The following is a 24,457-nucleotide window of genomic DNA, read 5'->3' as shown; positions in this document are numbered from 1 at the left end:
AACAGCATGAGATCTGAGCAAGCAGGGAATGGTGTTAAGAATATGTGCGTGGCACTTCATAAAACACAGTAGGGCTGTCTCTGAGAACTCGATCCTTTGTAGGCAGGGAGAGCAAATGAACATTTCAAGGTTAAGAAGACATTAATAGGGGTAAAACTGGGGTATAATTGTGTTCAGTCTGTAGTCACATTGAGTCTGATGGAAACTGGTTAATGATCACTGGATAGTGAGCTGTCATGTGTCTGAGGAGATAGAATCCTGCTATGTCTTCATATTAGTTAATATCAGGTTTGAAAATAAAGTTTTGTAAGCTGAGTGCTTGCATGTAGCTGTTCTGTGTGAGTGGTTTTGTGATAATATCCTTTAAGTAATAAACACATCCTTTGACAAAGTGCAACCTGAATTACTGCAGTCAAGAGCAATGACATCTTTTGATAAACCTGTCAGTATACTACTTCGCTACTTGACTGTGGTGTGGCATCATTTCAAACAGGCTCTTAGGACAAAAGTATGATTTCCTTTTTGTAATAGAACTTTCCAGGAAACCTTAGTGATTCATAGTCACTGCAGAGAAATGACAGGTGTCATGGCAAAGGGAAATATTTTTCTTCCATAGCTTTATGAAAGTATTTAATTCTTATTGAGCTGCCAGAAAATGGTAACTATGGTAATGTTAAACTGAATATGCTCTAGATGCCCTTTTGTATAAGCCACAAATTAATTAAAAGCAACTGTTTTATTCATGTATTAACTTTTTTTAAATCAATTTGAATATTCAGGTGTAGGTGCCTCTTGAAATTGAGTTGCAGGTCATAGTGCAAATTATTGTGTTGGCAACGCATAGTAATTAAGTGACAAAGAATGTTGGAATGTGCAATGTATTTACTGTGTTTTCAGGAAGACAGCTGAAGGAATGTTTTACATTAAAAAGACTGTGTATCTAAGAATAATTTTCTTTTTTCCCCTACCAACAGCAAATGGCATCTTTAGTAACAGAGCACATGGAATGTTATGGCACAAAATTTTTAAAGAGATGTTTCCCAACCAAAGTTGAAAAATTGGAGAGCAACAAATTGCAGGTGACCTGGAAAAATACTGACCTGGGCACAGAAGAAACTGATTGCTTTGACACAGTGATGTGGGCAGTAGGTAAACTTGATTATCTTAACATTTATTTGCAATGCTTTCCATTTTGAAAATTAAGTCCCCATATCATTGTATGGGGCCTCCTGTTTTCTGTATGTAATAAATATTTAGTGACGTAAACGTTGATAGTTTTTTAATTCTTTTCTTGCATGCCTGACTTGTTCACTTATAGTCTAAAAACACATGAAAGTTACAGTGAATGGAAGAAATCTGTGGTAACTACTTTTGCATGAGCTGCAATAAGTGGCAGACCATTTAGCCTTCCTCACATTTACTAGAGGGTAAGAGCTTGAATTCCAGCAGCCTCTGTGGTGCAGATAGTGTTCTCTAAGTTCATACTCTTGATTTTCTCATGAAGCTATTTGCTGTAATTTCCTGTTTATCCTGTTCAAGAGGCTTCCATTTATTCTAGGATTTTTTCTAAACTGTACTGCTTATATTTATTACTGCAGCCATCATCTAATTCAGAGAAAGAGAAGTACTTGTCCCTAAAACCCGAGTTCATTGCAGGAAACCTTAGGACTTCAGGGCGTTTTGAAATCTGGTTAGTAGCTTTCACATATCAGACCCCTCAGAACTGACACATGATGCCTAAGTTAATCAGTTTTAAAGATTTTTTGTGACAAATGGCTATGAGCATAGTCATCAGAAATGGGAGTTAAATCAGTTTTTTGCCTCCTTTGAGTCACAGCTTTTTTATTTTGCCCAGTGGACTAAAACTGTTGTCCCATTCCCCTAGTTAAGTCAGCTTTATATCCTCCTACTACCTCGAACAGAAATCAGGTTGTGTATTGTGACAGACATTTGCTTACTGTGATTACTATTCTCTTAGAAATGCAATAGGCTTCCATAAATTGTGGAAAAAGCCTATAATAATGGCTTATGCTCACCAGAACTTGTCAAAGACACTGGTGCTTACCAAGAGCAACAAAGATAATGCTGTGTAGAAATGTGACAGCCCTGAAAACTGCAGAATAATATTCATGAGGTGAGATGAAAATGGTTCCAAAAAGTGGGTTTCTAAATGCTATATTTGATTTTTCTCAAGCTTTCTGGCAGAAGTACACTGAGGTGGAGTCACACCTGTGAAATGTCAAGTCAATTTGTTTGGTTTTGTCAAAGATGTAAAAAAGAGCTATTAAATTGAAATAATAAGAATATAATCTTGGTTTAGTATTAATTATAATGAGATAAGGTTACATGATATACTATTGCAATTCAACTGTAATGCGACTCCACTCACTATTTTGATAGGGGGCACTGCATCTATAGTAATTTTTGTCACAGATTTGAATTACAATGGATTTAGAAGCTGCAAAATTAATAGTTTGAGGGTTTGGGGGTTTTGTGTTGGTTTCTTTTTTCCGGTGTTCAAATTGGCACTCTACTTTTAAGGATTAAACACTTTAACAGTTAAAGCTGGTTAATTGATGTGCAGTCGATATGATTCATTGTTTTGCTCTGTATCAACACACCCACACCAGGTGTCTCAGATAATAGGCTGGGAAACTTGGTAGTGTTGAGGATTTCCTGTCTGCAGATGTGCCAGTTACAATACTGATTGAAGAGAGTCAGCTTGGAGAGTTAGTTAAAAGCAGCCACTGTTGTTAACTAATTGTAGCCTGAATTATAGTAGATGTTTCCTTAACTTTTGTAAAGCACATCATGGAATTTTAGTGGGATTTTATGATAATGGTAAAAATATTTACCGACAGTGGCACATAGTTTGAGTTCCGTGAGCCTCAGTATTATCTCCTAATGTAGACCCTTGGAAAAAGAATTATATTGTGTTTATATGAAGAGTTTTGTTTCTCTTCTGGAATGTGTGATTTTCTGCTTGTATGAATAAGCCAATAAAAGCAAACACAGTGCTCTCTTTGCTTTTCCAGTAGCTTCTTTGAACCAGGCAAAATATTTGAGGGGGGAAAAAAAATTAAAAAAATCTCATTTTGATACCTTTTAATGTAGCTTAAAGGTTTCTGTTACCTGTACCTTCTGTTTCTGTAGGTATCTGTTACAGGCCTGTTACCTTGCTGAGTGATTACATTGTTATATTCCAGATCAGTGGAACAGCTCTTTCTTGACCTATATTTGATTCTGCCTGTTTAGTCCTGTAATATCCTTCTATCTTTTACTACTGCTCTCTTCTGCTTTAGTGAGAATTCGCTTCAGATTATAAGTTTTTGAAATTTTTTTTTTTCATCCAGTATGGAACCAATAAACTTTTAATTTTACATAGTATTGCCCCTACTCTTAAGGACACATAAATGTGTTAGGTGCCTGATACACACGAGCTGCAAAGCGGTGGTAAGGGTGTGCATGTACAGACTGCACAGGGTTTTCATCCGAAGAAAAGGGTAGAGACCGGCACTTTTATGAACAGACACAACTGCTGAGTTGCAAAGAACAAAGATGCAAGAGACCAAAGTTTGTAGAATGGGTTTGTTTCAGCTATTGGAGGACTGGAACCTGTGAATTGAATGCTGCGGTTGCAACACAGCTAATATATAAAAGGAATTGGTGAGTAGTAGTTCCATTTGAATTTCCAATAAGTGGCAAAAGATGACTGCTGTGACCAGAATCTGATTGTTCACAAAGTCTGTAGAAAAGATGCAAATGAGGTCTTACTGTGCAGAGGAGCAACACTGAGATGACAATTAAAATAAGTAGTGTTTACAAAATATCCTAAAATTAGTTTGACAGAGAAAGTGAAGCAGTATGCTAGGAAAACACAGTAGTAGTGTAATGTGCTACTAAAACAGAAAGAACTATGACCAGCAGCAGATTTTAAGTTTACCTTTACAAAAACAGTTTTTTCCCTGATGAGAGCAGCAGAACAACCATTTTCAAGTTCAATTGCACTCATAAGCTTAGAGGAACACCACTGCCTTTGAAATAATATCATCTTTGCCATAAAAAAAGAATTATAACTTTAGCTGAATGGGTATCAGGTGTTGCACATCATGGGCTGTCACGTATGTTGTCCTTCATGTCAGACTGGCTGCTTGGCAGATTTATTTTCTAGTGCAGTAAAATAAGATAAATCACTGTTCAGTATCAAGAAAGGCTTAAATACATAGCTTTTTTTTTAATAGCAGTTTTCTTCAAGTCTTACAACCAAATCAGTTTGGATTAACTAAGAAAACAGAAAATTTGTTTGGAGATTTTCTTTGAAAAGTCCCATATAGTAAAATATCGCTGTGATCTATGGGCATCTCTGCCAACCCCTGCAGAAAAGGGGATGGGCCTTAGATTTGTCTTTGCAGACAAAGGTCTTTAACCTTTGAACTATTCGGTGAAAAATAATGCACCTTGGTTGATCTCAGGGAACTGTTAATGCTAATGTGATGTGGTTTGCTGAAGCTGGGTCTTTGTTCTGAAGTTCCCATGTCTCTTTCTCATTACTTTTAATTCCTTACCGTCTTGGCAAGATGTGTTTTCTGTAGTCCTAATGAAAACTGTCATTCCCATTACATCAGCCAGCGCTTTTAGGTTGTTTCCCAATATCTAGTTTTAATGACATTCAGTCAGACTTTATTCAACAGGGCAATTTTTAATGTTCTAGTAATTTGTTTGCATTGAAAGAGGATTGGATGGTACTTTTTCCTTCTTTTGTTTAACATACCCATAAACTTTGAGTGTATCTCTTATGCTACTTACTTTACTAGCTTGTAACTATAAAAATCACTTCTTCCTGCTAGGAAAAGTTTGGATGCCTGGCTGTGCCTCTAACCTGTGTGTGAAAGAATGTTCTGGATTCAAACCTGTTTTCAGAGTGGTGATGGCTAGCCTTTACCTGAACGGTGGTATATATAAATAAAAATAATGGTGGAAAATGCTCCAAAGTAATTTCATGAAACCAGTATAATTACTATGGTACTTTCTACAGAATGCAGATATTGTTCACACATAAACGTCCAGGAGATTGATGCCAGTGACCTCACTTGGGAATGGTTGTTGGGTACTATTTTGAGACTACAGAGCCATCATTAAGGCTATACAAAACCTCTGGTTAAAGCAAGCTTAGTGTGGGAATACTAATGTGAAGGTGAACTGTAGCTTTCTTCTCAGAAAATGTTTCCAGGCCACTTTACTTTGTACAGGACCTTGAGAACAAAACAAGTAGAATTGGTAGAAACCTGTTGCATGCTATAAGATGTTCATTTGGTTGCATGTCACTTGGAGTTGCTTATTTTGTTGTTGCTTGGGCAGGAGCAAAGTGACATGTCTCCAGATGCAAGTAACTTAAGATGTACAGGGGATGGTGATGGCTACATGTTTACTGAGTCCACCATGGCTGCCACAAGCTTTCTGCTGAGATGACGCCTCTGTGTAATAAGTCTTACTAGTCAATGCTAGAAGAGATAGTACAGCTTAGCAGACTTGGCAAAGAACCAGTTACTGTCCTAGCAATGACTAAGGGTCAGGTTCTTTTCACAGTGAAGGTTTATCAGCAATGAATGAAATATTCAAATATGTCCTTGTAAAATTGGTGCATGCTATCAATGTGGTAGGGGCTCTGAACTTCTTGTTTACCTTAGTTAGTCTTACTGTAGTCAGTATTTTCTCATAGTCTGGACATTGGTTACATGGAATAGGTCTTTATTAGTCATTATCGTCTGGCTATGTTTTAGTGAATGATTTGTGGGTTTTAAGGAGGGGTTTAAAGGTGAGAAGGGTAGTGGACTTGAAACTGATTTGGGGGAGCATGTCAGGCACCTACAACAGTATGGGTGAGAGTACTAAGACTGGGAAAATGGGTGAGATTTTGATTCAGGTCAAACTGAGGTCATATTGGGTAAAGTTATGAAGTTATGTGTCAAAATGCCAGTGTATAGGTAAGAAGTGGAGAAGACCATTGGACTTAAGTTTTATTCCAGAAGAACCATCCTGTCACCCTGCAGTATGCTCACAGTGACCACCTGCAGTATCATGCCTGGTAATAAAATGCTTGGTTGGCTCCAGTTTGGATTTTTGAAATGCTGGGGGGCAAGCAGACATTCCAGCTTCTGGGATTAAGAAGCTGCAGGAGACCCATTATAAAAATTCTGCTGTCTGCTGCACCTTTATCACCCTGGAAAACCTTACTGTATGCAAGAGTATGCTATCACTCATCACTGCTGCTACTTACTTGACTATGCCTATTCCTATAGTTTCTTCTCACTTTAGCTGCTTCAGTCTCCTCTGTTGAAGGTTCTGCACCTGAAGGTTACAGCAGCCTGATGCTGCCTTCACCTTCATCTGTGTGCAGGTGTGATTACCAACTAGAGCCCATCAGCAGATGATAGGACAGAAAGACCACATCACAGTATAACCAGCTTAGCATCTGTCAGGGATGGGTGCTTTAAGCAGTCTCTTGTCGCTCTCTGTAGCTAAACTGGCTGGTAGCTCCCTTCGGAATGTTGTTAGATTTTACAAAAACAGATCAAAAAGGTGTTTTTTCTTTTAAAGTGAAAAGTGAGTGGGGGCAGGCCTTGAAGGCAGGGATCTGTGTGGTTTTCACAGCTATGTGGTTATTGTATTTGTTTATTGAAGATGAGATTGTGGTGTGGTGTTAAAAGTGCAGGAGGCAGGGTCAGATTAGAATGACACTTTTCTTCTAGATGTCTGACATAACATCTTGCTGGTTTGAATAAATGCTAGATCTAGTCCTGTGTCTTATACAGTCCTTGTTCTGTAGCAGTTTCAGGGCAGTGGACATCTTCAAATTAAAAGCTTGTGTGCTGGCTTTAGTGGGAGGGAGGCAGGAGGCCATCTCTGTGTTAGGTGCCTGGTATGATTTGGCATAGTTTTGTACTGCCTTCTTGATTTTTTAAGTAAGCTGTAAAGTCATGCTTTCTTGAAGCTATAAATGTAAAAAATTGAGAAGTTATGGGTATAGAACATATGTTCTTCTGACCCAATACTGCTGAGAAATTGTGTGAACTGATTCTATAATACAAGTAAAGTGAATGTTGGGAAATACCAGAATTTCCTGAAGCTGACATTAAAACTTACCAAGATGCATTGGATAATCATGAACCTAAACTACTGAATTTGAGGTGAAGCAAGATCAGTAAGTGTAATTCTGGCTTATGGAGATGAGCCAGCATGGGGCTGAAGGCCAATAAAGCTTCAGTTCAATGTATTAAAGTTTGATTTTTGCTTTCAGAAATAATATTTAGGCAGTAAACTTGAGAGAAATTTCACTATAAGTAGCACCACAGTTTTTGTAACTCCTAGCTATTAATACCAAGCTGTACATATGTTAAAATAGACTGGAATTGAAAGGTTAAGTGTTACCCTGCAGATTTGATAAACTCAGCTGTTGTTGTCACAGGTCTTTAAATGACTCTATTGACAGTTTTTGCTTTTTTCCTCTTTCAGTGCCTGCCATTGCGTGCTAAGCTTTCTCTTGGCTCTGCCTGGCAGGAAAAAGGGGAAACTAGAAAACCCCATTAGTTGTCCATTTGCAGAATATCCAGGCTTTACTCTCAATACACAAAGAAATACAACGGTAGGAAGTTGTTTCACATCCGAGCCAAGATAAGGTCCTGGAGGTTTATTATTTTTGTTGCCTGATAGCATCAGGACTGGGGAGCAGGGGGCAGAGAAGGAACAGCAGATCAACATCCCATGGGGACAACAGAAGGGAAGACAGACAGATAGCCAAGTGCCGACAGCTTCAGTCAGTACTCCCAGAGGAAGTGTTGGTTTCACCAGATGAAATTAATACACAGAAGTCTTTACAGAGGCATTCAGATGTGACATTGTTTGAGGGGCCTGGCTATATGGCAGATGTATAAAGCACTGAATCATATGTTTACATATAATTAGGTCTGTATTGACAAGCCAGGTTTTCCTTTTGTTTAATAATTTCCTACATTAACATCAAAGAGCTTGTTTTTATAATGAAAACATTTCCCTTTTAGTTTTGCTTTGCTATAGCTCTGTACTAACATCAAACACAAAACCATGACTCACGCAAAGGAGATCTATACATATAGATGTAGATATATCCATGTTCATTTACAGCCTCTAAAATATAGATGCAATGTTATAAAATGTCCTTTATTTGAATATATTCAGGTAATCTTTTCTACGTGATCCTGTGTGTCCCTACAAATTTGGGGAGTACCTGATAATTTCACTGTGCTTATTAGCTGTCAGATACGTTTGAAAAATTGGATGGGATTTAAGATTCAAAATTTTGGGTCAGGATTTGCTTTGTTAGATACTCTAACGTTAAGTGTAATGTTAAGACTTTGGTGGTCTAAGTGGTAACTCTATGCAAAAAACACCAAAATATTTTTTTAAACGTGATAATTTGAAGTCATTGGAAGAGGAAGCTGAAATAAAATCTAAACTTGGTGTAATTTGCCTCATTTGTTTTTAAATCCATCTAAGATAGTGTTTCTAAATTCTAGGAATAAACGCTGCAGAAACAGCTCAGATGCAAAGTTTGAGCTAAATAACACAGCATTAAGGATTTGAAAGCAAAGCTGGTAAACTTTTTCATCCAAGCTGAGGGAACTAAAAATGCTTTAAGAGAAGTGTATCAGATAATGAGAAAAGAGGATTTCAGGAATGTTTAACATTGAAGTATTTTTACCCACAAGTGTGTGCAATGGGCTGTTTGTAAGTACTGAGTGCATTCAGGTAATGTTTATGGGACATTTTCAGTGTAGAAGTTGCTTAGTTATTATATGTATATTCATGCTATGTTAGGAAACTGAATTTAGAATGTGCATCAAATATTGAGGTATTAAAGCTTTGCACTTCTTGCAGTGGATGTTGTCCTGCACATTTTTAAAGGATATCTTCTGCTGAAATAGTCTGAGCACAGGCAATAGTAATAATGCTCCTTTCACAAAGAAATTCATATCCACACTTTTCACCCTTACAGCTTTTTCAGTATGAGATCAGTTTCATCATGTTTCTGCCTGGACTGTCAAATAGCACGAAATTCTAGGAAACCTACAGTGGAGGATCCCAGTGTTCTAGGTTAAGACTGCTGAAGTTTTACAATAGTTTTAACCTTTTTTCTTTTTTTCCCCTCTTAAGGCAGAGCCCCTGACGTTAAAACCCTCAACTTGGATGCAGTTGGAGTGAAAACTAATTCTGAAACTGGAAAGATCATTGTTGATGCCAGTGAAGCTACTTCTGTTCCTCACATTTATGCAATTGGAGATATAACAGAGGTACTGAGTCTACATAAACTATTTTACAATAACAGGAAGCCAACTTTGTTCCTGACTAATAACTAGTCCCCAGACGTCATCATGCTCTAGCATATATCTTCATGTTTTGCTCTTTTCATGTTGCAGAGCTTTAGTGTTTATGCCAGCCACCTGGGTCAGTAATTTCCTTCACATGGATCTTGTGAAGTATTTCAGCATTAGGTATTATTACTGATGTTTATCAGGGAATGCATTATTGGTCAGAGGCTAAGAATAATGTCTTTATCGCTTCAATTATCTTTCTAATAATGTTTTTATCACTTCAGACATATGACTTCATAATGCCTGTGACTGCTGAGTGAAAGTAGCTCTTACCTTCTGGAGCTGAATACACTTATTTGGAATGACCATGACAAGTTCCTCTTCTAGTATTTTGGAGGCTAATTGACACTAGTCTCAACACAGCATTTCTGCTGCCTGACACAAAAGTATCTTCCTCTAGAATAAGAAAAACTAATTGCTGCAAATACTAAATGTATTTTATTTCTGTTCATGATTTATGAATGATTATAACAAGTAAAGGTGAGATGTGGTGTTTTGTTTTTTTTTGTTTATTTGTTGTCCTTTGATGGTTTGGGTTTTTTCCTAAAGGAGGGTACATCATAACAAGAACAAAATTATTTACTTATTATAAGTACAAAGCCAGAATTATGTGGCCTTAATCCACTGCTATTGATAATCTACACTGTTTGTGACAAAAATGTCTTGTCCTGATCAAAGTGCACTTAAATACTTCTAAATCCCTCAATTTTCAGTTTACAGAAGAACTCGGAGTATCTGCTGTAAGCCGGGCATCTTCAAACATTGTCTTCATAAATAGTGTTTGTCTGGATTCTGAACTATACCATTACAGGAGGATGTTTTCATCAGGTGCCTGCTGTTCCTGAAAAATCAGGACAATATGTAGAATCTAGAAACTGGGCATTGCAAAATACAGAATTCTTTCACCTGGTTTTGAACTTAGTGGAATTAATCACATGCCTTCCTAACAAGATTGGTTTTGGTATAATGAAGTTACCTGTTTTGAAAGTCTGGTAAATCTGAATAGTGTAGCAATATCCAGACACCATATATAGTATAATTTGAGAGAACCTTTAAAGATTTCTCATTCTGTAGTGTTTAAAGTCTTTTAAAAGTCTTCCACATTTACAAACCCTACAGGTGTTCTGAGTTTTTGAAGAGATGCAACAGGTTACATAATGTCTTGGGAATAGTGCTGCAGATTTCTAACTGAACTCTGGAACTGCCATCTCATAAATCTGATGACCATTCCTGACCTCTTCCCCTCTGTGTAGACATGTGTTTCTTCCTGTCTGTCTCCATCTTCATGCGAATGACTTGCCATTTCCTTTTAAACTGAATTAAAAGTCTTTCCTGCTCAGCTATTTCTCCATTTTGTTTTTCTTACTCTCCACAGCTTCTCTGTCCAGTCCAGCCACTCAGAGCTTTGGGATTATGTGCAGTTCCTCTCCTTTCTTTTCACTTCACATACAGGTTCTCTCTGCTGTACTTGTCACTTCTTGCTCTGGCTTATTTCCTGAAGTCCTCTTTCTGCTCACAGTGACCTCCTACACCTGCTTGTCCCTGATACGTGCCTTGGTTAGGCCTCCTGCTTTCCAAACCTTTCTTTTTAATTTCATCCAAGAAGCATTTATTAGAGGCAGTGCTGGCAGGGCCTTGGATACTGATGCTTATTTTGCTGCCAATCTGCAGTGTTATTTTGGGCAAGTCATTTCCTTTTGGGTGCTTTTTGTTTTCTGCCCTTTGAGGATTTAGTTAAATAAGAAATATAAAGTTGGAGGCAGGATGCTCTTCTCTTTCCTACTCTGGATCTAAAAAGTCAGGACTTCATTTATTTGTCATTTTCATTTTGTTGTTAAAATTTGGATTTCCTTTTCCTGCTTTTGTCCTTATTCGTACAGATTTGAACTTGAGTTGTTTAATAGGCACTTCTAAATGTGCTATAAACAACAATGCAGTTTTATACTGAGTCCAGTGAACTGGGGAAAAACTGCAGTTAAATCAGTGATCTGGAGAAGTATTTTCTTAAGCATTTATCTGCATATGGGCTTAATACAGAGAATTACAGAAATCACAGTATAGTACTCATGCATTAATAGACTTTAAAGATAGGAGGAATTATTGCTGTTATCTGACTCTATGGCTGTGTAAGCCATGAATTCCACTTGCTAAGCAATAAAGTTTCATTCTTAAATTATTTTTTTTAGCAGAATTAATTTAGATAGTTAATTTCATTGGTATGGGGACTAGCAGTGAAAGAAAGTTCTGTACTGGTGCACATCTCAAAGAAAATGCACAATAGAATCAAGTGTGCTAGGAACCACAAAGCTGTAGAGCTTGGTGTGTGATACTTTCTGGGTGAGACCTGTCAAAAGAGATCAGGAAGGGGAATCATGTTTCCTGTGTATGAGCTTCTTAATATTCTTAATATTGCTTATAAGAATATTTTTTCTCCAGTGTTCCTGCTCAGGATTTCTCTTCGCTCCGCTCTCTCTCTGAGTCTCTTTGGTACCCTGAAGTGCTATTGCTCATACCTTTGCAAGTACTTCTCAAGCCCTCCTCCTCCCTCCTTTACTATGTCACATGAACAAGAACCATACTGCTACCACATAGCAAGAAATACTTTTTTTATTTTAATTGAGTGCCCTGGCTGGAAAGGGAGTGTGAGAGGAGAAAGGTGAATGCTCAGAATGACTGCTCTCATTTGTGAGTCATACCCATCTGGTACAAATGGGAAACTATGTGTGCATGGGTGTCTTGTTGCACCCTTGTATGGCAAATGGAATCCTAATGTTATCCAAGCTGTTCATTTGGAGGACTAAAAAAACAAAACATTCCAGAGGTCAGTCACTTTGTCCCAAAAAAAGCTTTTCAAGCTTTGGTAAAATATTATTTTCAATTAACAGGTGAAATTGCATTTAGACATTTGCATCTTCTGAGATCAGGATGAGGAAGATCAAGCTGGAATTTTAATTTTTTTTCAGAGCTGATATAAATGCTTTGTGTTAAAATTCTTTCTCCAGTAGTATTCTTGTTGAAAAGCATGGCACACACTATAGAGAAGTTCTCAGAAGGAGGTTTATCATATGGTCATGCCACTATACATCTGTCATATTTCAAAGGGTGTTATAACAAAGATGTGTAGAGAAGGTGGAATGTACAGTATGTTGCTTTGAATAGAAATGAGACCAAAAAGAGTTGTGTTAGAACAAATACACATTACTTCAAAGCTTTTTAAATTCTCTTAGGAGCCATCTCGTTTAAATGTATAATACATTGGAGGGTTCTTAGGAACAATTCATATCCATAATAATCAGCAGAGTAGTTCTACACATGACTGCAAAGTGAATGTTCATTTCAAATATTTACCAAGGAAGGTCTTTAAGTCATTGTTTATGAGAAATTGGGCTTTATCTGCATGGATGTTTTAGTAATTAGTTGGGTTTTATGGAATGCATGGCAGCGCTTTCACAATTTTATCTCTCGTTCCAATCTTCTATTCATTTCTGGAATGCCAAAACAACATCTGTATTTCCTGCTACAGAAGTGATTGGCAGCCATGTTTCAGGCAAATGTGGATAAGAAAAAACAAATGGCAAATTTCATCTGGTAAATGACATTTACAGACTTGAAAGTCAGAATGTTAGATTTGAAAAAACATAACTTGATGGATCTTAGGGTGAAAAAAGGGATAGATTTGCAGTGTTGTGGTTTGTCATGAGCTATGGGGAAAAACAGGTTTGTCTTCATTAACAATTAGAATTGTAGTTTCTGTTATGGGGTTAGACATAATGTTCCAGTTTGGGTTTTTACAAAGGAATTTTTAAATTAAGTGGTTATTAATACATATAAAACCCCATAAATGCTTATTAATATGCATGGTACATGAAGTACATGGTAGCTAATAGCATGTACAGAATCTACCTAGCAACATAAAGAAAACGACAAGCTGGGAAAGAGAAATGGATTCCAGTAAACACTAAAAATCTTCAGGATAATGAAAAAGAATGGTTGAAAAACTTGAATGTGTGTGCTGGGGGAATCCTTACTTTATTTTTTGCTGGAGACTATTTTTGAGGGCTTATTGAATTACTACTTCCAAATGGGGCTTTGCAGGAGTGTGATGAGCTTTGTATCTAGATAGCACCTGTATGAATCAATACTTCATACATTTTAGACAGCATTCTATGTTGTCCCACAAAGGTCTTTCTCAGTTACAATTGTCTTATGTTTCTACATCATTCCTTCTAGATTTGCAACTTGTTTCATCATCTCAGACAAGCATCTTGATGATATGTCATAGATGAACTCTTAAATAATGTTTTTTACAAGACTTATGAAATTTGTTAGGTCTTATTAATTTACATGGACTACTCTTCCTTGGACTTCAGAAATGTTCCTATGAAAATACCTATTTGAATTTGTAAAAAATTCCAGCTTCCTTAGGTTTAGCACTGGAGTTCTGATGCTCCAGGGGTATTGTGCCAGCACTCAAAATAAGGGTTCTGGCACACTGTATAGTCTTCTTTAGATATAAAAGGTAGGTAGGACTCAAGGCTTGAACTGGACCATGTCCTGATCATATCCTGTTATCATTCCATTTCTCACTTGCCGAAAGTTAACATTTGGCAGTAGCAATCCAAGCCTCTCTTTAATACCAGAGCCTGAGACTGGGACCAACTCCTCTTACAGTTGCAGTGCTAAGAGAGTAGTGTTCCACTTCTCTAATCCAGGACCAATATAGGAAGTCAGTAATAGTACCTACAAATAGCTACTTTTTGTGCCTGTGTTCTGTAAAAATGTGTCAGACAACTTTTTTAAAAGGTCTGATGTTATAAAAACACTGTTGCTTTCTTCTAGGTTTTTCCTGCTTTAAAAAGACCATCTGAAAAATTTCTTGATGGCTTACTATGAAAAGAAAGGGGGAAGTGAATGGTTAGCATATGAATATCCTCTGCTTTTCCAGAGGTGACTTGATAAGATACAAGGTTTTGACACATTCATGGCATTTGTTTCCTCCCTGACACTTCCCCCATTAAGACAGATACTAAACTTGGAGACTTAAAAGCATGTTTGGACAGAAATTATTACTGCCTTCTCTGTTTGGAGCCCTGGCTACCAGGCTGAAATTCCAAAGATTTGGCTTTCTTCTGACCATTGTCCCAGTAGAAATCTTTGGATGCTACTTCTCTCTTAATTAAAACAAAGCTTTGTACTCTCTTCTTAGGGCCGTCCTGAATTAACACCCACAGCAATAGCTGCAGGAAAACTACTGGCTCGGCGTCTTTTTGGCCAGTCTTCAGAATTGATGGACTATGACAATGTGAGTTGTTATTTCTTTTTTTTTCCAATAATAAAAGCCAAATCTACACTTTTTTTTTTAAATTAATCTTTAAAGAAATTACATTTTATCCTTTGGAGTCTGGAATCTAGCTTTTACAGTAGCCAAAGTAGATGTGTGTGATAGAGCTACACTTCTCAGGCATGCAGAAGTTTCCCTTTTTGCATGCTTCATATGGCTCAACAGTAACACTGTTTCCTCTTAAATAGGTACCTACCACAGTTTTCACTCCCTTGGAATATGGTTGTGTTGGATTGTCAGAAGAAGCAGCTGTGCAGTGTTATGGATCAGATAATATTGAGGTATGAAAGCATTTTTAATTTTATACCTGGTATCAGAAGTTTCATTGTTGTGTCAGGCAAAATTTTGTTTGTAGTTAAGGAGTTGGTGTCTTCAGAAAACCTCAGGTCTTTGAAAGTATTGCAGCAGGTCACAATAGAAGCTGTTACCTAGTAAGCTTAAAATTGATAGGGTGTGACAGTTTTAAACTCGCTGATGTTTTAGTAAGTTATATTTGCAGCATCATTAAATATTGGTTATGCTCCTTTTAATTGTCAGAATTGCTGGTCATATTCTTTAGTCTAAATTTTTGGGATATCACCAGAAATATTCACACAAGCTGCTAAGTGTCTTCATGGCTACAATGTCTTGATATAATATGCCTGAGTGCTGCATATTGAGGAAGAAATCCATTATGGCATATATTCACACCCAGCCCCCTGATATGAAGAATGAGATTGTGATACTCGTGATGAAGAAATTCACAAGCACTATATAATATGGCACAATTTAAACAAGTCACCCTTGAAAAACTATGTTGTGTTGCCTTTATTCACTCATCAAAAAGACTGTCAGCATATGACTGGGTTATCTTTGGAAATACAAAATGGAATAGTTTACTTCCTGTCCAGTCAGTTATTAGTTTTGTCTTTTATGATTCTGAAATACAGCTTATACTTAAAAAGTCTGTCCCAGAACTCTTATCTTGGTTTGTTCTCAATTGATTAAGGCAGGTAATGTGTGTGTGTGTGTGTGTGCGCGCGTGTGTTGTAAGGTGCTCCTGTTATATATGTATTGGAAAGCAATTTCAGCTGATGGATTTAGCTTGGAGCCCCAGGCAAAACCTTTAATATAAAAATAAATATTTACTATTCAGAATGCAAAAGTTACAGTTCAGGTTGTCTTGTCACATACATTATTATAGATATGGAAAGCTTCTTGGCTTGCATTATTTTCATTAAGCAAGGTACTGAATTTGTGGGAGAAGGAACAAACTAACACTTTTAATTTGGTACATTGGTTTGAGTAACATGATTATTTGTGAACTTTTTTTCTGTTTATTTTTAATCTAATGGTTCTCTCAGAAAGTTTTGTATTAAGCTTCTCCTGTGCTTTCCACATTTTTGTTTAAATTAATGAACAGGCTATAAATAAATCATTTTTTTCTACAACATTATAAATGTGTCATAATAATAGTCATTATAATACTAAATAGCAGGTTTTTACATGATAGTACTCTCTAACACAAAATGTTATTGTTTTCCCTACCAGGTATACCATGCATATTATAAACCTTTAGAGTTTACAGTAGCTGAAAGAGATGCAACTCAATGCTATATAAAAGTGAGTGTTGTGAGCTTTTAACTTGCTTTTAACTGAAAACAAGAGATATGGGAGAGCCAGCTTCGAGGAGGACTGTTTGGCAAAAAAAAAAAACCCTCTCAGGATGGATGAAATATTTTCCTGGTGCAACCTGTCTCTCTTGTCAAACTTCATATGTGTAATATTCATTACATATCCTACTGCATATTAAAATTGCTTTACAAATATTAGAATCTTTCAGAGCTGACATTCTTTTGATTGATACCATCTTTGAACTGCTTTTAAGATGCTAATAAATATTCCAGTTTTTCTAATTATATTTTGTCACATATGATTTATGTAAATGCCTTAATAGCTTGCCTTAACTGTCCCAAGTACCAGTGCAACTAAAGTGATGCTACTTTTCAGCTATTCCCTTTAAATTATGCCAATTAAATTAAATATTTGAGGGTAAAGTAGTAATAGCGTAATAATTGCTGGATGATATTGAATATAGTCCTTACTAAACTTCCAAAACACGTGAACAGACATTAAACTTGAGAGTTTCAAACCCTATTGGAAGAGGGTTTTATCTTCTAAACTCCTTGATATTTAAAGAACCATGTCAGGATTGCTGCTGTTCCTGGGATTTCTAATGAAAGAATCCAAGCCCTTACTGAGTAACAGAACCTATTACATTAGTGATGATTTAATGCTTGATGGGTGGACAAAGGGAGAGACTTTCTTTTCATAATTATAAAGATGGTGTACTTAAAGGAACTAAACAGTTTTCATTAAATTCTCTAATAAAAGTTAAGTGACTGAGGCCCTCCCACATACTTGTTAACTCACCTTCATCTGTGGCTGCTTCCAAGCCTAGACTCCTTTTTAGGTTATGTGGCTGATGTGGTAAATGTATCTCACCAAACATCCTGCTGTGTTTACTGACTGAATCAAAAGGGCACAAAATATTCTGTAATTGGTAGTGGTCATCTTTGGAAATACAGTTGGTTAGCTAGTGAGAGTAAGTGCACGGGCTTGGAGAATTGCTAAGGTAGCCAGTCAGTGTCAAAATAACACTAGTCTGGTTACTAGACTACAGAAGGTATTTTGAGAATTTCATACAAATGACAGACAACAAAATATTCAATTTACCACAAATTGTCATTGTCAGTGGCTCCCAGAAGTCTGAAAGAAATACATCATAAAGCTTTGATTCAGGAAAGTGCTTAAGGACAAGCATAAAACCTATTGAAGTCAGTAAGTCTTAAGCAAGTGCGTAAGTTCTTGGCACACTGGAGTAAACAGCTGTACTAGGATCTCAGGGCACTTCAGTTTCATTTAATTCAACTTCATGCCTTATCTTTAAATGTTCTAAGAAAAGATCTCTATGTAATGTATTGTTTTCAGATGGTGTGCTTACGAGAGAGAGAGCAACGAATACTTGGCCTTCATTTCATTGGACCAAATGCAGGCGAAGTTATTCAAGGATTTGCTCTTGGAATCAAGTAAGTACAAAAGAATGTCTCTAGCTTCTAAAGCCTGCTTTTTAAGTTATTGTAAGATTATAAAAGATAGCTGCCTAGTTTTGGCAACACTATAAAGAATCATGATTTTTGTTACTTTTATGTAGAATTGCACATATTTTCACTAAAAATACTGCAGTTCTTCATTAAGTTGTACTGGATTTAGTTACTGTAATACTGGATATAGTTAAGGAGCAACTGAGGAAAATATATTGTTGGCTTGATATAGTTAAAGCAAAATATAAAACTGTGCATTAACTTCCTAATATAAGTTTTCTCAGAGTGTAGCTTCTTTTGCGTTCTATACACAGGATAAGAAATCACCATATTATTTTGAAAGTCATTTCTTTAAGAGGATATTTGTGTTCTTCAAAAAAAACCTTTCTTTATACCTGCCAAGCATTTTCTTTCTTAATCTCATCTTTAAACATGCACAGCCATTGCTCATCAAAAGCTCAGCAAGGACTTGCATGAATTTTTATATTTTAGGGGTTATAAGCTAACCGTAACGTGATGAGGTAAAAAGGAAACCTCTGCAGGCTGATGGAAGGGAAGAGATGCTTTTGTCTGGAGCTATCTGATAATTGCAGTAACGAGCTTACCCAAGTAGATGAACCTTTGTGATTTGATCTTGTTTGATTTTACTCAAATATTAACATGAAAGTTCTCCCTTTAAAGGAATAAGGAACGATTCTGGGTTCTATCTGGTTAAATGGAGAATTCCTACTATGCTTCTTGTATGCTACAATTACTTCTTATTTGTTTTTATATTTCCCTTTTTAATGCTGATACACATCTTCAGAAATGTTGATTTGTATATTTATATTACTAAATTATAGTTTTTAACTCCTCTTTGAAGAAAGTAGGCTGGGACACAAGAAATCAACCCTAATTGTGGTGTATGTTCATTTTCCTAAATATCATCATTTTATTGCAGTTTTAGTCTTACAGTTGTGAGTGACTAGCATAAATGAAAAGCAGAAGGGATTAAGAAGGCAGGACCACAAGTATCATGTGAGGAATATCTTGGAAATCACTGATTGCAGTGTGCCCTCAGTACACGTTTTCAACATGTGTTTGTAGTCCATTAATTGCCAGTGGTATAGATTCTAGAACTACATTTTTTAGGATGTCATTGTTTTGAAGTTTTATCCAAAATAACCAGTGAAAAGGAAGCACATGAAACTGGAGTGCTTTTCTGCCTTGCCTGAGGGAAATTAAAACTTTAGCCACAGTAAGAGGTTTTCAGCAGGTCAGATTCCTGTATTGGTTTCTATTGTATTTCACAAATCTAAAGTTTCCAATGTGTAACACCCACTATAAGAGCTGCTGTTCTCCTTTGTCAAATATTAGATCTTACTTCAGCCTCTCCAAAGGATGACTTTCCATCTTCCCTCTCCACTTAGCACTCCAGTAGCATCTGTGCTTAGCAGCAATTTTTTGCTTGTTGGTGCTTTTTTGGATGTAGGAGGAGAAGACATCTGTGAAGAGAGAAGACTTCTCTGTATTTTGTAGAAGGAGAGAACATTATTCTATAGAGAGCTTGAAACAATTCTTAAGTTTAGGGCCATTTTAGCTATTCTTACAGTATGACTTGCCAGGAATAGCAGCTTGAGGGAAAGTCATCAAGTGTAAGAATGTTATCGGACACGTAAAGGAATTAAGCTAGTGGGATTTTAGCTCCAGGTTTTTTGGTGGGGTTTTGGTTTGTTTTTTCAAAGGAAGACTTTTTCCTTCTTCTTATGTTATTGATAATTTCAGTTTAAGCATCAGACTTTCTCTAAGATCATGGAAGAATATTCTGGTATTACTTCCTTCAGCAGATTCTTTCCAGCAGTCCTAATTATGATTTTCTTCCTCTGTGTATATATTTGTGTTTTTCCATCTGGAGTCAGAGCTAGTGAAACACACATGTATGTACAAGAAAAGCTGAAGGCTGCAGTTTTATCACATGCTTTTGCCATAGGCTCAGTTGTGACTTGGATAAATTGCTTAATTCTCTCTGTCTCAACTCTTACGACAATTCTTCCCTACCTAACAGTGTTGTGAAGCTGGGTGTTTAAATGTTGTGTAAGTGCCTGAGAAATAATAGACAGCATTGTTTGAAGAATAAATGAACTCCTCTTCTGATAAAATGGATAAGAGCACAATTACTTTGATGTCTTAGGACATTCTAGCTGCTTCAGGTGAATAGTGTTTGACTTTGTGAATCTTTGGTTGTTTTGTTTTTTTTTGTAGATGTGGTGCTACATATCCTCAGCTAATGAAGACAGTTGGCATTCACCCTACCTGTGCTGAAGAAATTACCAAGTTGCACATTACAAAGCGTTCTGGCTTGGATGCAACAGTTACGGGCTGCTGAGGTTAAAAATGCCATCTCTGGAAAGAAGGAAAAAAAGCACAAAATATATTTGTAAAGAAAAGGGGCACTTAGCCTTAGGAACACTTTTAATGGTTCAACTTCCAGGAATCTTTTCTTGTTCTCCCTGTAGACAGCTTTCTTTTTCAGCTAGATTGTCGTCACACCATCACTGTTCTAAAACCAATTCAGTCCTGCTGTAACAAATTCTATTTCAAAGTGCCTTTAACTCTTATCTTTCTGGAGCCAGGAATAATCACAGGTTTATATAGGTAAATATAACTGAAGCCATTGACATCTGAGGCAATCTACAAATGAAGCCATTTTCATTTGAGTTTCTGTTGGCATTGCTGACTGCCAATAGAAGCATCTCACGTAATATTCATAGGGATCCTAGGAGATGGGCAGGGCCTCCCTTAGAATTTTGGCCATGAGACTTTCTCCTGAGTGCTTGGATAGTTCATTACCTATCCTAATCTTGAACACTGAGATGCTGTACTCACTAGTAGAAACGAGTTCCCAGACTGTGTAACAGTGGGTTAGCAGTCATCTTTGGGATTTTCTTTAAAATCTGTAGTATGTACAGGAATTTAATACAAAATCACTTATCACTGAAGCTATGCTGCTACTGGATGAATCCCAATGCATTAATCAGTGGCATCCTGGTCATAACATTATGGTGATGGCTGAGAATGAATAAGCTCAGAGGTGTTAAAGAAAAAGTTGAATTTTGTGGTGACTTCTCTGCCTACTCTTAAAGTTTCTAATTCAGTTCAAATTGACACATCTCACAAATTATTGCCTGAACACCATATATTAAGCAACGCTGACAAGTAGAATCAAAACCGCTAATAATCCAATTCATGCCACATTTTATGTTTTATAGGATGTGGAAATCTGGCTGACACAGTGATATATTTGTTGGTTGGTTTTTAAGATTCTTTTCTCTGATGAGGTGGATACTGATTCTGAATGGATTTAGGTCTGGCTTTAATAGAACATGTTACAAAAGGGAACTATATTAAACAGTGAGCTAGAAAAGAAATAGTCCTGCTCAGAATAAAGACAGAAAATAAATAGCTGCAAACTTGTTTTTTTAAGTATTGGCCAGAGTAATAAAGCATTAATCTGTTGCAAATTTCTGCTTATGTTCCTGCTATCCAGAAGGGGGAGATGCTGGCTAATTTGTAGCAATGAAGAAACAGAAATCTGATGGTGAAGCTTCTTTTGCAGAACTCAGTTAAATAAGTAGCCTGACAAAGGCAAACACAAAATAAACTGCACTAAATATTCAGTCCAAGTTGCAGCTGTCAACATTTTATATGCATAGTCATATATTTCTTGCACCCTTTACAGTAGTAAAAGATCAGTTTGAGGTGAAACAAATGTATCATTTTTGCAGTTAATTCATAGGGGTGTTTGTGTGTGTGGAATTCAGTAGTTCCATAGCTATCCTTCTGCTTGTTGTACAGTTTAGAAGAATAGCCTGATGGCCGTGTATATATTTGCTAATTTTAATTTGATTGCCATTTCACTGTTGCAGCATGTAACACAGACAAATGGTTGGTTTCTTTCAAGGGTAGTATCTTTTTTCCTATGATAAATCATAGTAAAACTTGAGAAACTGTTAGACAAATAGTGATCAGAACTTCCTTCTAAAATGTGATGTAACAACATTTGTCACACTGTCACTGATAATAGAATATTGCTTTTCTAAAGATTTGTTCTGACTTAACAACAAAAGAAATCTTAAATGCTTTCTTTAGAAAGTTTCCTGATTTGCAGTCCATATTTCTAGTCCATAAAAGAGGAAGAACTGATACAATTTGACTGCAGGTGGCATTCCCTATGAGATCTGCTGATGCTATTTTTCATCTATGAAGTTATCCATAAGGTTGTAGTTGAATAAAGAAGCTCTTTGAGTGGAAGTGTTGTTGAAACGCTGCCTGAATATTGCAATTGCCATAAGGAGAAGTGATGAAAAATTTATATCTGTATAGAAATGTGTGCATACCTGTGCATTCAGAAGTTGATTTCCCTTATTAAAGACCTTCTGAGTATGATGCTGTTAAAAACCCCTACTAGATTTTCCAGCTGTTTATATATAAAAAAAATTTTAAAAGTTCATAGTAAATTGAGCTTTTTTAAAACTTAATATTTCAAAACTTTGAGATTCTGAGCATAGCAGCCTACAGAGATTTTGCTGTCAGAAACTTCCCACCTCTGACTAAACTGTAATGTGCATGCATGCAAGATTATTTTTTTCCTAGTGATTGCCTATTACAATTCCTTTTGTACCCATAATTGGTGTTTAGCCATGTGTCAGCTGCTTCTCTTCTCCGTCTTACCAGTGCATCCAACAGACTGAGGTGTCTGCTGCTACAGACAAATCCGTGGAACAATGAGTTAATTTCATTCATCATGAAGTTCCAAATAGTGATTTGGGAGAACAAGTAAAGAGATCTCAAGGAAACGTGTCCTTAGTGTATGTGAGGTGTGAAACTAAGGCATGTCATCATTCTCAGGAGTAATAGAACTGTATTCGTTTTAGAACTGCTGAGTGGTCTGCATGAAAATTGATCCTGGATCTTGAACAGCAGCTTAGTTCTGTTACTCATTTAGTGGAAAAAGTTGTTGCCCCCAGTGTAAAACTAAACATACATTCACACCTATACAACCCTAATGTCAGCATCAACAGCAAGACAGAATAATGACAACTCCTGTGATTGTGCTTTTTTTCCTGAAGGATTCACTAGGGATGGCGCTTAAGAATTGTTTTTTTAAAGCCTGACAGATACAAATTGAAATGGCTAATGTACAGTGCAAATTATTGACTATATGTGAACATGTTAAAAAAGAAATCAGAAAATTTAGTCAGGCTTCTTCTCAGGATGCCAGCTGATGAGGGCTTGTTTGTCAAACCACCCCATGGTGCAAACAAGTCTGAGCGTTGCTGGGTCCCTCATATGTACAATCCTAATTATTGTGTTGTGAATTTATGAATTAATAAAGATATTTTTTCTAGTAAGTGCTTGAATGTATTTATTTGATTTTGTTCATACGACTTATGCTGGCAAAAGATTTCTTTTTTGATCTTAACGCTGTTTCTCTTGGTTGAGATATTTGTTAAGGAAACGAAGTAGACCTTTTAATAAGGAGATGTTGATACCTCTCTCATGTGTAAACTGAATAGCCATGAAGATTATTTCAGGCTGGATGACCTTCTTATTTTAAATTTAAACTAAGAGAATCTCTAGGCTTGGTAAGTGTGGTTTCAAATACTCTCCTGTTTATTCCTGCTAATGAGGTCTAACAGGTATTTTCACAGTCCATATGTGCTGACATGCTTCTTGAAGATTTGTCAAGATAAATGCCTTTGTAATACTGTGCAGTCAGGATATTGCACAGGACTATGTACCATATTCTACAGTACCTATTCACTTTGGGGTTTAACAGAACATGTAGTGGAAAGAAAGCATTGCAGCACAACTAATTAGTAGCTATGGGTACTGCTATGTAAAAGTGTTGGAAAATGAATTGGGAAATGCCTAGCAAAATATGTTTTAAAACTCTGGGAAACTTCTCTGTCAGAAAAGATAGGGACTACATTGTTTGATTTCATGTCAATTTTAATTTAAATCCACTTATTTTGATGAGAAGTTCCCTTTAAGTCTGGTGATGCTGAGCTTCTGAAACAGCCTAGGTTAATATTACCTCAGTATATGCCCTGGATTTCATGCTGAGAAGGAATATTGACTTTATTGTATTTAAAGGCATTTTTACTTTTGCATTTTTAATCTCTTGATTTTCTGGAATATTTCATTGCAGGTTCTAACTTATTAGGATATCTAGAAACAGTGGCTAAAAAAGGTAAGCATAATTCCTAATTTTTATTGTTATTCCTTATTTTCATGTACCACTTAATCATAGATTTGGAGAATGGTTTGGGTTAGAAGGGACATAAAGCTAGTTCCAACCCCCTGCCACAGGCAGGGACACCTCCCACTAGACCACATTGCTCCAAGCCCCGTCCAACCTGCCCTTGAACACTGCCAGGGATGGAGCAGCCACAGCTTCTCTGGGCAGCCTGTGCCAGCACCTCACCACCGTCCCAGTAAAGAACGTCTTTAATCTAAAGCTACTGTCTTTCAGTTTAAAGCCATTTCCCCTTCTTCTATCACTACATGCTCTTGTAAAGAGTCCCTCTCCAGCATTCTTTGGAAGTTCCCTTTTTGTACTGGAAGTCTTCTATAAGGTGTCCCCT

At 36.7% G+C, this 24,457-nt stretch overlaps 1 protein-coding gene across 2 annotated transcripts in view; it reads left to right on the top strand.

Annotated features, from left to right (window-relative positions):
* Positions 1 to 23,210, top strand: part of TXNRD2 (thioredoxin reductase 2) — a 34,806-nt gene extending 11,596 nt beyond the window's left edge. The window contains exons 11-17 of one of the 2 annotated variants that reach the window (XM_005147743.3): positions 975 to 1,149; positions 9,190 to 9,326; positions 14,614 to 14,709; positions 14,937 to 15,029; positions 16,279 to 16,350; positions 17,719 to 17,816; positions 20,073 to 23,210. In XM_005147743.3, coding sequence (XP_005147800.2) covers positions 975 to 1,149; positions 9,190 to 9,326; positions 14,614 to 14,709; positions 14,937 to 15,029; positions 16,279 to 16,350; positions 17,719 to 17,816; positions 20,073 to 20,196 — 795 coding nt within the window. In that variant the 3' untranslated portion in view covers positions 20,197 to 23,210. Of the gene's footprint in view, positions 1 to 974; positions 1,150 to 9,189; positions 9,327 to 14,613; positions 14,710 to 14,936; positions 15,030 to 16,278; positions 16,351 to 17,718; positions 17,817 to 20,072 lie in introns of those variants that run through there. The other variant, XR_004080388.2, reaches the window with a different exon arrangement.
* The last annotated feature ends 1,247 nt before the right edge of the window (positions 23,211 to 24,457 follow it).

This window comes from Melopsittacus undulatus, chromosome 12 (genome assembly GCF_012275295.1).
Source record: "Melopsittacus undulatus isolate bMelUnd1 chromosome 12, bMelUnd1.mat.Z, whole genome shotgun sequence".
Lineage (NCBI taxonomy): Eukaryota > Metazoa > Chordata > Aves > Psittaciformes > Psittaculidae > Melopsittacus > Melopsittacus undulatus.
This window is presented reverse-complemented; position numbering and strand designations above follow the sequence as displayed.